We start from the raw sequence: 15,157 nt of genomic DNA, 5'->3' as shown, positions 1-15,157 counted from the left end.
AGAGCGTCTGAGTCTGTACCCGGAATCAGACGTGTTGAAGTTATAAAAAAGGAGAGAAAAGTTGCTGGAAGAACGCAATACCTCGTATTATTAATAGATAAGAGAAAGATCTCCAACTCAAGGGGCACCAAGCGGCACCGCGCATGCACAGCAGCGCATGATGAAAATATTACGAAAAGAGCTGCATGTATCACAGCGTGCTGCTCGTGCCATCCAGTGGCACCCACTTGCGCTCGCCACTGGAGATAAATAAATTCTTGCTCAAGTTACGGACTGGTGGCCCCCTACCGCTGATGATGCACAAGCCCCGCTTGCGTGAACCAAGGCCATGCTGCTGCTTCATCTCATCACAAGCTACGTCACTTCTCAATTCGCGCGCTGTGAGCTACACGCACGAACCGATCAACCAAGCATGGCGTTCAACTCGCATGCCCTCTTGTCTGTGCTGGCGGCCGCCCTCGCGCTGCTTCTTGTCTGGTGGAGGCGATTGGCCAAGCCGTCGCCCCACATCAACGGCCGGCAGCTCTTCCGACCGGCGTCCACGCTGCCGCTCCTGGGCAACACGCTCGACCTGCTCTGGTTCCAGCGGCACCGGCTGCACGACTGGATGACGGAGCAGAGTCTCGCCAGTGGCGGGCAGCCGTGGCTCCTGACGGGCATCGGCCAGCGCCCCAAGGTGGTGCTCACGTCCCCCGCCGCCTACGAGGACGTGTTCAAGACGCAGTTCGACGTGTTCGTGCGCGGCCCGGGCGAGACGGTGCTGGAGGTGCTGGGCGAGGGCATCTTCAACGTCGACGGCGACAAGTGGCGCCACCAGCGCCGAGTCACCAGCCACCTCTTCTCCATGCACATGCTCAAGGACTGCATGAACGCCGTGGTCCGGGAGAAGACCATCCAGCTGCGAGAAGTGCTGGCCAAGTGTGCTGAACGTGGGCAACCTGTGAGCATGAAGTCGCTGCTCAACAAATTCACAGCCGACACGTTCACCCGCATCGGCTTCGGAGTCGAGCTCAATGGGCTGGACGACCCTGTGGATGTGGACACGTCGCAACCGCTTGATGCCGCGCTGCAGGTGGTGCAGGCACGACTGCAGAGCCCCGAGTGGATGTGGAAGCTGCGCCGGTTCTTTAATGTCGGCACCGAGCGCGTGATGCGGGAAAACATGCAGCGAGTGCATGACACTGTCCAGCAGATCATGGCGAAGTCACTGGCGGACAAGCGGCACGAACCAACCACCGAGGAAGTCACGGCCATGTCGACTTTGAAGCACGAGGACCTCATGGCTCTCATGTTGCAGTCTGGAGACTTCTCCGACGCTCGAGAGATTCGGGACGTTTGCGTGAATTTTACGCTGCCGGCAAAGACACCACTGCCTTCAGCTTGTCCTGGTTCATTGTCATGATGAATCGACACCCGCGAGTACTGTGCAAAGTGCGCGAGGAGATACGCCGTGTGGTGCCGGAGCTGTTCACAGGTGAACTGGACACACCCGCGCTGGAACATTTGCAGCAGTTGACGTACTTGGAGGCGGCGCTCAAGGAGAGTCTGCGGCTCAACACACTGGCCGTCTACCGTCTCGCCAACCGAGACACGACGCTGAGTGACGGCACCTTCGTCCCCAAGGACGCACGCGCCGTGTTCTCCATGTACGCGTCGGCTCGACTGCCGAGTGTATGGGGACCCGACGCTGCCGACTACAAACCCGAGCGGTGGATCAACGAGACTACGGGCAAACTCAAGAACATTTCGTCGTTCCGGTTCGTGACCTTCAGCGCCGGCCCGAGGCAATGCATTGGCGTGCGCCTGGCGATGATGGAGATGATGATGGTGATGTCTGTTGTCATCAGTCGGTTTGATCTAGAGACGCTGGAGGATCCTTTCGACATCACTTACGATTTCTCGTTGGTGCTGCCAGTGAAGGGGCTGTTAACTGTACGCGTTCGCTCCTTGGAAGCTCACAAGGCGTGAGTCACTAAAGACGCCGCATTTATTGAGAGAAGCGCGCGGCACAAAGTGCTTTCAATCTAGGACTCGATTGACATTTCTGTTTTGAAATGTGTAGTACTTACTTGTTGGCCAACCCGAAGCCGTGACCTAGCAGCTCCGGCTGCTTGAAATCAAACGTCGGGTGGGCATTGTAAGACAACACTCGACTGTTGCACCTCCAGCTTCGACAATAGTGCTGAGTATTGTCTGTAGATGACGAGACAGCTTTTTCCAGCATTAAACGCGTAGCTTGGTTGAAGTCATCTTGTTCTTCCTCTGCGTAAAAAATAAGGTTGTTAGTCCCTCCACGGTGATAAGTGCAGTCACGCTGAGCCTTCTTCCTCATCGATGCGAGTGGTGGCTATGCTACTCTTGAATCTCTTCGATCGCGGACTAATTAAGGCAAGTTCATACGTCACCATAGGATAGAAATTGGGATCATCGCTACAGAACGAATGTATGGGCGTCGAAGGCGAGACTATACCTGTCGTGGTGAATAAGTTCGGAGATCCCGCACAAGAAAATAATTAAAAATATATATTCGAGAGCGTTAGATCATTACTAAGTTTTGTATTACAGGTACTGACAGTATTCGTTGTATTTACTAACGGTTATCAGGAAACGTCCTCCTGGTAGACGGCGCCTCGGCCACGCCCTGCTGGCCCTGCTTCGGGCAACGTCTAGTTCCTAGAGGGATGTGTGTCACCTCGGGCAACGAGGAGGGAGGGCAGGCCGTGGAATCTCGTTTCGCGACCCCGTCTGGCTGGCGGCTGACTACACTGGATTACACTGCGAGCTCTACACGCAGACTAATGCGATAACCCCAGGAAAAAAATCAGACGTCGGGCACGGCCAAGGAACGGGGCGAGCTCCTCTCTAGACTCTACCTCGACCGAAGACTTTCAAGGTGTCGGATTGAGAACGAGCAGATACTACGATGGTTCCGGCTCCGCTGCTGCCAGCCAAATCAACCGGGAAAATTGTGCATGGAAACTCAAGATATACACGGAATCACTGGCATAGCCCCCGGTGCGGGCAGACAGCGGAACTCCATCGCGTGAGGTCAACGAAGGGGACGAAGCAGGAGAGCGATGCGGTCAGTACTTCCTCCGCTGGACGAGTAGGGGGAGAGCCACATTTCCTGAACGTCAGGATGTGTGCACACACGATATCTTGTTGCTAGGTGCAACATACCAGTAACTGGTTACGCGAACACTTACATCATCATCATAATATCATAATGTGTAATGCGTGCGTATATCGCCTGGGAGCTCTTACTCCACAATCTAAATAGCGTGTTGATTATGTTAATTAATATGGTTCTAACTTCCTTCGTTAGAATATTAAATACTTTTGTGATTCGTACCACGCGTCAAAGTACGACATGAAATACTTGTAGTTCGGCTGTGCGTGCAGTATTTTGTCTGAGCCTTTGCCTACAAGCCCCAGCTTCCTAAAGACGAACGTCGGCGGGAGCCTGAAGTAAAACCACACGTCCATCTACAATCGAATGGTGACATCCGCCACACCCGGGATCTTGAACACCTGAGCTTTGATCTTAGATGGCAATTTCGACGGCAACTTCGCAGGCACGTTGGTCGGCAACAGTCTCTTCGGCGGCTTCAAGAATATGAGCTCAGCCGCGAGCTCAGGCGGTAGCTTTTCCAGCATTTTGACGCGTAGCTTCGCCGGGGTCATCATGTTCTTGTTGCTCTTGAACAGGTCCATCACGGCCGTCGGAACCTTCTTGTCCTTAAACAGTTTGGCGATGGAGCTGGGGAGTTTGATCGTCCTCTCTTCTTGGTCGTTGCCACTTGGTGCTGGATATGCCGAAGTCTTAGATGAAGAGCCAGTAGACTCGATACCTCCGCTGTCCAGCGTCTCTGCTACACGCAGGAACCGTTTGACAACAACCGCGCTCTGGTCTGTAGTTAGAGCACGACGCCTCGACGCAACATTGGGCATTATAGGAGTCGAAACCTGAATGTTCTTGTCTACTCGAGCGCCATCGCTGCTGGCGAAGAGGCCGGTTGCGACCACCAATGCGATACAGAGCAGTCGCATGGTTGCCGCGTGCAAATATGGCCGGATTTGCCGGCAAGTTGTGCTCGAGAGGGAGGATTTCAAAGTGGCGGCACGGTACACCTGTACATTAGGTCGCGGTGCGACCAAGTGCGAACATAAACCGATAACACCGGTTTATTATATATACATTATTATGCTTTGCAATGCGTTTGTCGTTTTCACCTAGTGTTTTGCCCGAGTTATGATATCTGGCGCCCGATATAAAAACAGATGGCCATTTAATCCTCCAAGTTATAATCGCCAGCCTCGATATCGATCTCGATTTACGCTATCTGTGGTCGAATTGCCGATCCAAAAACGAAATTCGGGCCGATTTAATTTAAATCGCGATGGCTGTGTACGGATGATAATGCCGCGCTTTAGATATATAAAATATGCAATTGGACACTTACATCTGGACACTTGACGAGTGGTCGGCAGATCGCGCTGCTGATCTGTCGAAGCACCGCAGTTTCCGAAAACCTTCACCTTGCACAAGTGCAGTATGTACTCTCTCGACTACCGTTGACGAGCTGTTTTTCTTATGCATGTGTATGGAATATGTATGCAGTATGTTAGCGATATATTTGGGCCTAATGTGCGAACACTGCAACGTTGGTACAAGTTGTTTTTGATCGATGGTGTGGTTGATGAAGGAGATCGAACTAATCGCTCGTCGCGTTGGCCGAACGACGTGGTAACCCGTGTTCGAAAGTACGTGAAAGCCCACCCTACATTTTATTTAGAGGAGCTACAGCAGTTCATACGAAACGCTTTTCCTAAAGTAAAATGGTAGCGTAGTATCAACATGTGGACTTACATGGCGGGGGGCTGCACGCGCCACAGAGAAGCGGAAAGCCCAGTGTTGCAGGAGCCGCTCATGCACTCACAGACGAAGCTAACGAGCCGTTAAACACGTCCAACAGAGCCGTACCGGAGTAGCAGTAGCCGGCGACGTTACCTCGGTGTCCTGAGAACCAACGATGCGCCCGTTATGTTAAGTAGGAAGAGGTGGTGCGACTTACCTACGCCTGGAGGTCGATTTACTACCGTCTCGCATTTTTATGTCTTCGAATTATTTTATCTCAGAGATCGATCTAAGCCCTAAATCCGAGCAACAAAATATCTGCAAACCACAATACTAGTACAGACAGAACTCCCAGAAATGATTCTCTATCACTTGATATGGCGCAATAAGTGATAATAATCTGCAAATCTGGGATCTACCGTTTTCACAAACAGTGCATTTGTATACTAGTTGATATTCTCTCTTTAAGCTAATAATTGCTCATCCCCGCAGACGATTTTTAAGAGCTGAGACCGGTTTGAAGTGCGAAGTGATCAGCTCTTGCTTCTTGTTTGCGAGCTTCGTCAGGTTATGCTCGAAGATCCATTTGCTTAAGCAGCTTTTCGTCATACTTACAGCACACGTCGTCTCGTTTTCACTCGACAGCCTACGCATGACGACACTGGCAGCTGCAGCAAACTCTGCACTTGGAGCGCCTTCCAGTAGAGAATCAGGTGCGTTGGTCACTTCTTCTGCTTCCTCATCAGCATTCTCTGGGATTGGCATCACTAAATCTAACACTGCATTATCAGAGTAGGCAAAATGCACTTCGTTTTCTCCCGTTGGGTTGAGAATATCATCAATTGAGACAGCATTGGTCAGGTTGAGAGCGTTGACAGCAGCCTGGATGTCAGCAACGGAATCAGCCATGGAGCGCTTTACACTTAACGGATACACGCTCGAGCTAGTAGAAAAGTTGCTGGAGAAACCACATTTTCGCCAACAGTTTGCCACAGTATCGGTAGAAACCTCGCTCCACGCCGTCGCAACCCACTTCATTGCTGTCAGAATGTCCACCTTAAACCAGTTCTTCTGTTGCTGGTCAGCTACTTCCAGTGCGTGCATGAGATGAAAGCGCCGATAGTGAGCTTTAAAACAGGCAATGATTCCCCCATCTAATGGCTGCAATACAGCCGTCGCGTTAGGAGTCAGAAAAACCACCTCGACATGGGTAAGCTGGACATCCATGTGCGACGGAGCGTTGTCGATTAGTAGCAAAATCTTACGGTCTTGGCGAGCCATTACCACATTAAGTTTCTGAATCCAGTGGCGAAATATAATAGTAGTCATCCACGCATTTTTGTTGGCATAATAGTGTAAGAAGCCCAGCTCTTGAGCCGATTTTTTCTTGAACGCACGAGGCTTCTTTGCATGGCCAATGAATAACGGTTCGAGCATGCTCGAACCCGTCATGTTCGTCGCCAAACCCACCGTAATCCGTGCTTTGTCTTGCTTGACGCCACGTGCAGCTCGATCTGGCACTCCAACTGTATAGCGAGGTGCACTTCTGTAAAAAAAGGCCAGATTCATCAAAGTTAAACACATCATCCGGTGAGTACTGGTCCAGCTTCGGCTGAACTCGAGCCAAAAACGCTCCTGCTACCTCACTGGCGGCACTAGCTGCCTCGCCATGTAGTCAGATATGCTTGAAGTCGTGTTGTTTCTTGAAGGCTCCTAGCCACCCAGCAGAGAAGGACAAGTCCTTTGTAGCTAGCCCACGTTCCTTCAGAGCGTCGAAAAGCTGCCGGCCTTTGGCTTGTATGAGCTCGTCCGTTATGGGGATGTTGTTTGCCTGTTTGGAGTGCACCCACAGAGCTAGAGCGTCATCAAGCTCAGGGTAAGTGACAGCACGGTTCGTTTTGCGGGTCGCAGATGTAGTTGGAGCTGGTTTGTCCTTGTAAGCGCGTAAAATATTGGAGATGGTTGCCTGTACTGGCGCCTTGGCTAGGTTAAACTTTGTTTTCGCCCACTTTGCGAGCTCAACCTGCGTCATTTTAGGCTCTCGCTTACGTTTCTCCGCTATCTGGTACTTCTCGCTCTCAGTCAAGTCGCCCTCGCGCAGAGTTCTTGGCTTGGTGGGCATCTTCGCTACGACGGCTTGCACTTCTCTTTCCTGTTCGCGTCTGTCGGTTGCGAAACCCACTGGCTCCGTTGTATGTGTGGTCCACACTACATTCTATCAAATGATAATCTGCTACTGTTAATAAATGATACACGATTTTCAGTCCACGGTGATAATCATTTCTGGGAGTTCTGTCTGTATACTGTAGTGCACCCGTAATACTCGCCTTTTTCTTGCACATTCGGACCCGTGATTCATGTACCGATCTCGTACCTCTGTTACTGTAATAGTACCATACAGACGTCCCCGCCTGTTCTAATGATCAGTAATTTACCTCGCACAGATAGTACATCCGTGCTTGAGATCTGCTCCAGCTGTAAGAAGCATAAACTGAATTAGATGAGACTGGGAGATAAAAGTGTCACTCACACTGTTGGAGGCTGAGGCCGCGACTTCTTCAGTCGCCATGCCTTGAGTAAATCAGTACACCATTTCTCACCCTACTTGCAAGTTTTACAAGCCAAGGTGCAAATGACTGGTCCATGCAATTTTTAATATAAGGCTACGTTTTCTGGCGATTTCAAGAAAGAGCCACATTTTTCATGACTTGCAAAAACATCTGGATCACTTTTCAGGCAATTTGCAAACCCGTGCTACAGCATCTTGGAATTCCACTATGTAACAATGTAGGCCGGGACGTTTGCCACTTCAGGGCTCATCAAGTATCCAGCACGTCGCTCAAACTTGATGAACACATTCGCAATGACATTGTATAGCTTAAAGACGTCAAAAGTGTGCTTTTTGCTGCTTTATTTCGTCCTTGGGTTCGATCGGAGCATGCGCACATTATTACATAGTGAAGTTCCAAGGCACATTATTACATAGTGGAGTTCCAAGATGCTGTAGCACGGGTTTGCAAATTGCCTGAAAAGTGATCCAGATGTTTTTGCAAGTCATGAAAAATGTGGCTCTTTCTTGAAATCGCCAGAAAACGTAGCCTTAAATTAAAAATTGCATGGACCAGTCATTTGCACCTTGGCTTGTAAAACTTGCAAGTAGGGTGAGAAATGGTGTAGATTTGCATTTATGTGCTGCCTGCGCGAATTTTGCGAAGTTGCAGTTTCTATTGTCCCACCCTGGCGAAATAGGTGGGGACGTCTGTACAGTACACACATCCGGTCGCAGCGGGAGTCAGGGACGAGTCGTTCCCTGTGACGAGGAACGCACTGCAGAGCTGGGCAAAACCGCACAATACATGGCGTCTTAGAGTGCCACATGATATATCAGTGTTTGGGGGTATTTGCGTTACGATAGGCTAGTTTGCTTTACGATCAGACAATTTTGTACAGTACTGAGTTAGTGTTGTGTGGGCGAGATTTATAGCGGTCCATAATATGGACCGCACAGAACGAAATGTTACTTTTCCCAAAACACGTTTTACCTGCCAAAATTGGTGAAAGGCACAAAAATACAGTACCGCAGTTATTTTTGGTCCCATGTTCATACACAAAAGCAATGTTGCAGAGAATAGCCATATTTTACTGGGATAGGAAGCAACGTGACTAAGATTATTTCCGTGGTACGTTAGGTGATCCCCATTGATACCTAACTGGTATGACCGCGGTGCTGCCCCGACGCATGATACCAGCCAAACTGTTTCAAAAGTGGCGGCTTGGAATGCTGCGACTCGCAGCCTGCAAGTCGTAGCATGTACTGGCGTGAGCAGACTGTCACAGCCTGCGACAGCCAGTTTTTCGTACCGTATTCGCGTTATTATTCGTCTTTTTAAATACAGAGGAATTAAATAGGTAGTGCACGTCAAGCTCTGCATTATACCTACGACTTGAGGCAGGGAAAAAAACTGAACAACTTGTTTACAGTATTTTTTTTTCAAAGATTGACCCAGCTGGCTCCTCGAAAACACTTGGGAATCCCAACAGGATGGGGCCTACAACTTCGTACTACATGTACAGGAATTCCTGGAACTCTGCTGTTTGCTTTGCAGCGAGAGCGATAGTGACACCGTTAATGTAGCGTAAATGTATTTCTGTACGGGGTGCTGTTCTGTGTATTTTATACAGTAAGTACATGTATTATATAGAGTATACGGTATGAACTTCAACAATACACGTACAATTGTTGTGCAGTTGGAATCATCGCCACCTGTCAATCGTAGATGTCGCAAAATCCCTGTCGTACATGACTGAAGATGAGACTGCGTCGCGATAACGAACACATGCTTGTCGGCAAACTACATGGTGGGCAACCTGCGCGACTCGAGAACAAATTAAGACATTCTTAATAGTTGTTCGGGTGCTATAAAGGCTAGCTGGTTTCCTAACAACTGCAGGCTTTAAATAGATGGAAGGACTTCGTTCATCTAGGCTGCACATCTTGCAAATGTACATGTACTGTTTGTACACTGTTTGTGGTCTTCCGCACCACAGCATTTTCCACCGTATTTCAATCAAATTTCCTCCTTGTGTTCAAGCGACCATACTTTGCCTCCGTGATACATGTACATGTACCTCTGTTAATAACGGCCTTAAGTACATGTACTGGCACGATGAGTTTTGCTGCAGCGGGGGCATACAGTACAGTACTGTACATCCGGTACAATTTTGCAAGATGCACGCGGCATGCATATGTGAACAGAACTTGTTCCAGAAGTACATGTAGTACACGATGTACCACCAGCGGTGGCACCACTCCCTATCTCACTCTTCAATCACCCGCAGTGCGCCGGACGGGGCAGGTTAGCAGAGGTAGTTACATACCCCATTCCGCAACCAGCTTCAGAGATCACAAGCGCGAGTATATAATACTTCCCGCAGCAGCATGTACCTACTCCACGTCCTGCTAATGGCTTTAGCCCTCACCCTGTCGATCGGGGATGGACTTTCATCCGCAGCGGACTACAAGCAGTCGGGATTGGTAAAGGCAGCAGACGGCGAGGCTCGATCTCTCAAAGCGGACCAAGTTGCCGGTCCCGAAAGGCGATCGCTGAGGACAGCCAACACCAAGCTCGATGACGTTACGCGGCGCCTGACATCCGAGTCAACCGTCGATAACGGTGAAGAGAGAACGTCCTTGGCCAGACTAGCCCTCGCCAAGCTGCAGCTCCAGTACTGGTCCTGGAAAAAGGTCACCCCGAACGTCGTGTACCACGGCTTCGGCCTGCACCACCTCTCGGGCGACGCCCTCAAAAATAGCAAACTGCGCGAGCTCTGGGAAGCCTACGGGAAGAAGTGGAAGAGCCGGCAGGTAATAATCCGGTAATACCGTATTCCTTATGTGCTTGCTGACTGATTCATTTTACTGACAAATCTAAGTAGCCAATCAAATTCGAGTGTTGATTGTACAGTTTTACTTTATGTGCTTGCTGACAGCTCAGCTCAACCACAAATTTCTCACTTGCAATTTCGACATAAGCAGCGCACAGCCGACGCCATGAAGCGGAAACCACCAGGACGCAGCCGCGTGACTGGCACCGGCCGAAAGGAGCCGAAGCATACTCGGGACTCCTTCACTAAGAGTGAGAAGCTGGAGATAGTAAGATTCTTTGCTAACAACAAAGTCGACGCTACGCTAGACAAATACTTTCCTAAGCTGGCAGGCCATGCAAGAGAGCAGAAGAGAAAGCTAATGTACCAGTGGCGTAAGGAGCACGACCAACTCGAAGAGTTGTGCGCCGACCCCCGCCAAGCAAGTCTAAAGTACATACGCCCGACCGGCAGCACTACCATCCTCCCCACCGACGCTGAGATGGAGCTGGTGCAGTGGATCAACGCGCTGAGGAAGGACGGGGCTCCCGTGAGCTCCAAAATGCTGGAGCTGCAGGCCAGGGCGACTGCACACGAGTACGAGACTGTAGGCGATCTCTCGTCTGACGACGACTTAGATAGCGATGATGGCGACGAGATCGACGAGTGGTAAGCGCGTAATACAATTTTCCGTTTGATGACTACTGTTACATTTGTCTACTGTTGCATTTGTCGAAGATTACTGTTGATCAATGTTTGGACGACAAGTTGCAAATCATGCAGATGCATGTCAGCAAGCACATAAGGAATACGGTAGCATACTTTTTGCCCCTCCTTACTTGTGTGCTACACACCACTTTTTTCTTTTATCCAGCCCCGAGATGGCTACACCTCGTCCATACAAACTCCAAGTGCAGCGCATTGGCTCTCGATCAGTCAAGACCGATATCCATGGCCAAGAAGAAGAGCGGCGGCGGCGGCGGCAAGGCGGACAAGGCGGCGGCCAAGGCGCAGCGCCAGGAGGCCAAGAAGGCCAAGCAGAGCGCCAAGAGCGCCAAGAAGGACCGCAAGGCGCTGGGCACGGACGAGGAGGACATCGAGCTGATCCTGCAGGAGTTCCGCAAGCGCGACGCCGAGCGCACGCAGGTGCTGGTGGAGCCGGCGCCGCAGCCCTCGCCGCGCGCCAACTTCACGCTGTCGGCGCTGGCCTCGGGCGAGATGCTGCTGTTCGGCGGCGAGTACTTCGACGGCGACGTGAACGAGTGCTACAACGACGTGTTCAAGTGGAACCTGGACGTCAAGCAGCCGCTGGACGCCGCCGAGGTGGCGCAGCTCGCGCAGCAGGCGCCCAGCGACGCCGAGGCGCTGCGCGACGCCGCCTGGAAGAGCATCAGCTCGCCCAACACGCCGCCGCCGCGCTGCAGCCACCAGGCCGCCGTCTACAGAGACCACCTGTACGTGTTCGGCGGCGAGTTCGCCACGGCCGACCAGTTCCACCACTACCGGGACCTGTGGCGGCTGGACCTCAAGACCAACGCCTGGGAGGAGCTGGAGGTGAAAGGCGGCCCGTCCCCGAGGAGCGGCCACCGCATGGTGGTCTGGAGGAACTACCTCGTGGTGTTCGGCGGCTTCTACGAGGCTGCACGAGAGACCAAGTGGTTCAACGACCTGTACCTGTTCAACCTGGCCGAGCTCAAGTGGCAGAAGGTCACGTACCCGCCACACAGGCAGACCCCCGCCGAGCGCAGCGGCTGCCAACTGGCGGTGCACCCGTCCAAGGACCTCGTGTTCGTCTATGGAGGGTATGCTAAGGTGAAGAACGTGGGCGAAAAGTCGGAGGGCAAGGTCTACTCGGACCTGTGGGCACTCAACCTGGCGCCCGTGCTCAAGCGCCAGTCGCCCACGTGGGAGAAGCTCTCACGGAAGGGCCAGGCGCCGAGTCCGCGAGGTGGAGCCGCTGTGACCGTGCACAAGCAGCGTTTCATTTTGTTCGGCGGCGTGTTTGACGAGGAAAAGCGGCGCCACACGATGCAGTCAACGTTCTACAACGATCTGTTTGTGTACGACATGGACCGTCGTCGATGGTTTGAGTTCAAGCTGCGTGGCAAGAAGTCCACGGACGGCAAGCGCCGACGTAAGAAAAAATCCAAAACGCTCGAGGATGGAGCGGCTGGTGAAAGTGGTGATGAGGACGACGAAGAGGAGGAGGAGGTGGAGGACTTCGATACGATGCTGGAAAAGCAGTTCGGATACGTTGATGATGAGGGCAACATCGTGTACATCGAGGATGCTCACGAGGAGGAAGAGACCAAGGGCGGCGAAGATGGAGATGACGACGACCTACCGAAAGAAGCGCGATCTGCCAAGCAATTGGAGCTGGAGCTTGAAGAAGAGGAGTCGAAGGAAGAAGAAAAGGAGGAGGAGCCTGTTGTCGCCGCTGCTGAGGAGAAGGTCGAAGAACCGGAGGAGGAAGAGCCCGCTGCTCCAGCCCCGTGCCCGCGTATTAACCCGGCAGTGATGATCCGTGGCAGCACGCTATACGTGTACGGTGGTGTTGTAGAAGATGGCGACCGTGAAATCACGCTTGATGACTGCTGGTCGTTGGACCTAAAGCGTCTCGAGGAGTGGAAGCAGGTGCTGCCTGGTACGATGTCGCAGCAGATTTGGAAGGGCGAGATGAGTGAGACGGAGGAGTCTTCGGACGGCGACGACGATGACGACGACGACGATTTCGACGACGATGATGAAGATGAGGACGACGACGAAGATGACGTGGGTCGTATTAAGGCACGCGAGGAGAAGGCGAAGGCGAAGGCGATGGAACGTGCCATGGAAATGCTGGCGAAGAAGGATGGCGACGCCGAAGGCGATGACGCCGATGATGCCGCTAAGAAGGCGAAGAAGGACAAGAAGAAGAAGGCTAAGAGCAAAAAGGACAGTCACCGCCGCGCGATTCGTGCAGAGATGGAGAAGCTGCAAGAACAGCTGGGTCTCGGAGATGTCGACCGCACACCACAAATGGGCGAGAACTTGCGTGATTTCTTCGCGCGTACGGACGCGACCTGGGCCAGAGAGGTCATGGCTCGCCCGAGCACCGTGGAACACGAGCTTAGCATCAAGGAGATCAAGCGTGAGGGCTTCTTGCTCGCCGAAGCACGTTATCAGGAGCTGCTGCCAGGTATGTGCCCCTCGTGTGTATTACTTTTAGATGAGCGATTTTGTGCTAACAATTATGTTGATGCCTGCAGTGCTGGAGCGCCTGAACGCGTTAGAGTTAGAGCAGAAGGAGGCGGAGGAGCTGCACGCACTGAAGAAGAAGGGAAGCAAGGAGAAGAGCCGACGCTGATAGCGCATCCAGTCTAGCCTGTCTCTGGGGTTTCTAACGAACCGTGTTGCTTGATTTTGTCCTCCTCGGCTGCTTCCCTGCATTCACTTCTCCTGCCTAACTGAAATCACTTCCTCCTGCTCCACAGTCCCTCCTCCTACGAGAAAATGCGGCTGAAGAGCCCCTTGGGCTCGTCCGGCTGCAGAAACTTCATCTCGCGCTCCTCGCCCAGGAAGCGCGCGACCGCGTCCTCGAACGCCACGGCGGCGTTCTCGCCCTCGGCGGTGATGACGGGCTGGCCCATGTTGGACGACGTGAGCACGTGGGCGCTCTCCGGGATGACGCCGCACACGGGCAGCCCCAGCATCTCCTCGATGTCGTCCACCGACAGGCAGTCGTCGTTCTTGACGCGGTTGGCGTCGTAGCGGTTGACCAGCAGGCGCTGGTTCACGGGCGCGCGGCCCTCCTTGGCGCGCAGCGACTTGCTGGCGATGAAGCCGATCATCTTGTCCGAGTCGCGGCAGCTCGAGATCTCCGGGTTGGTCACGAGGATGGCGTCGTCCGCGAAGTACATGGCGTGGCGCGCACCCGACTCGATGCCCGCGGGCGAGTCGCACAGGATGAAGTCGAATTGCGTGCGCAACTCGTCCAGCACCAGCTCCACGCCCTCCTCGGTGAGCGCGTCCTTGTCGCGCGTCTGGCTGGCGGCCAGCAGCGAGAGCCTGTCCAGGCGCTTGTCGCGGATCAGCGCCTGCCCGAGGCGGCAGTTCTTCTCGATCACGTGGATGAAGTCGAAGATCACGCGGCGCTCGCAGCCCAGGTGCAGGTCCAGGTTGCGCAGCCCGATGTCGAAGTCGATGAGGCACGTGCGGAAGCCGCGCTGCGCCAGGCCGTAGCCCATGGACGCCGTCACCGTCGTCTTGCCCACGCCGCCCTTGCCCGACGTGATGACCACCACGCGCCCGGCGGGAGAGGACGAGGGCGGCGAGGAGGAGGTCAGGGTGCGGCGCGCGCTGCCGCTGCGGCCGAGCAGCGCGGACGCCCGGCGAGCGGACTGCAACGCGCTCCTCATCTGCTGATGTGTGGCAGGAAGTGTATCATTTGCGAGTTTCGGGGGTTCGATAGTAGACAACCAGAATATCATTGGTTTAAGTGATAATATCGCTAATACTGCGATGAATATATCACCCACATATTAGTGATAGAATAAATATTCGCGAAAAAAATAAATCGGGGTAAGTGGTGATAATATCACTGATATATTTCAGACGTTCAACATGAACAAACGGCACCTCCCGTCTTCTGTCGTCGTCGCCCGTTCTTGTTTTACATCTCATGAAACGCCGCCAGTGAATTGTTGGGAAATCAACTGTCACTGAAGAGATCTCGCGGAGATGTCCCCTTGCTCTGTGTGTGTTCGCCAGGTGCATCACCTGCCACTCCACAGTCATGGATGGACACTTGCCAAGGCCTCGCAGTTGGGATCGCTGTCGTACTGTTTACTGATGGCATACACCATGTCCACAGCGTATTGTGTAGGGCATTTGGCCTCTGCATCCTCGTTTATCGGGGGTATTGTCAATTCCGTCCAAATTTACCGCAGGCGGGCG

The 15,157-nt window shown here is 52.8% G+C and overlaps 5 protein-coding genes across 5 annotated transcripts; 3 read left to right on the top strand and 2 right to left on the bottom strand.

Annotated features, from left to right (window-relative positions):
• Positions 1-412: 412 nt before the first annotated feature.
• On the top strand, positions 413-1,968 carry IUM83_11652 (Cytochrome P450; the record flags this gene model as incomplete). The annotated part of the gene is made up of 2 exons (XM_067936225.1): positions 413-1,296; positions 1,380-1,968. The coding sequence occupies 2 exons, from the start codon at positions 413-415 to the stop codon at positions 1,966-1,968; spliced, it is 1,473 nt and encodes a 490-aa protein (XP_067798508.1).
• Positions 1,969-3,486: 1,518 nt separating this feature from the next.
• Positions 3,487-4,050, bottom strand: IUM83_11651 (putative secreted RxLR effector protein; the record flags this gene model as incomplete). The annotated part of the gene is made up of 1 exon (XM_067936224.1): positions 3,487-4,050. The coding sequence occupies one exon, from the start codon at positions 4,048-4,050 to the stop codon at positions 3,487-3,489; it is 564 nt and encodes a 187-aa protein (XP_067798506.1).
• Positions 4,051-9,797: 5,747 nt separating this feature from the next.
• IUM83_11650 (putative secreted RxLR effector protein) lies at positions 9,798-10,238 on the top strand (the record flags this gene model as incomplete). The annotated part of the gene is made up of 1 exon (XM_067936223.1): positions 9,798-10,238. The coding sequence occupies one exon, from the start codon at positions 9,798-9,800 to the stop codon at positions 10,236-10,238; it is 441 nt and encodes a 146-aa protein (XP_067798545.1).
• Positions 10,239-11,173: 935 nt separating this feature from the next.
• On the top strand, positions 11,174-13,568 carry IUM83_11649 (Kelch repeat-containing protein; the record flags this gene model as incomplete). The annotated part of the gene is made up of 2 exons (XM_067936222.1): positions 11,174-13,400; positions 13,471-13,568. The coding sequence occupies 2 exons, from the start codon at positions 11,174-11,176 to the stop codon at positions 13,566-13,568; spliced, it is 2,325 nt and encodes a 774-aa protein (XP_067798617.1).
• Positions 13,569-13,704: 136 nt separating this feature from the next.
• Positions 13,705-14,619, bottom strand: IUM83_11648 (septum site-determining protein MinD; the record flags this gene model as incomplete). Its single annotated transcript, XM_067936221.1, has 1 exon — positions 13,705-14,619. One exon carries the CDS (start codon positions 14,617-14,619, stop codon positions 13,705-13,707), a length of 915 nt encoding a protein of 304 aa, XP_067798616.1.
• Positions 14,620-15,157: the final 538 nt, after the last annotated feature.

This window comes from Phytophthora cinnamomi (genome assembly GCF_018691715.1).
Source record: "Phytophthora cinnamomi strain GKB4 chromosome Unknown Contig8, whole genome shotgun sequence".
NCBI classification, from domain to species: Eukaryota; Oomycota; class Peronosporomycetes; order Peronosporales; family Peronosporaceae; genus Phytophthora; species Phytophthora cinnamomi.
This window is presented reverse-complemented; position numbering and strand designations above follow the sequence as displayed.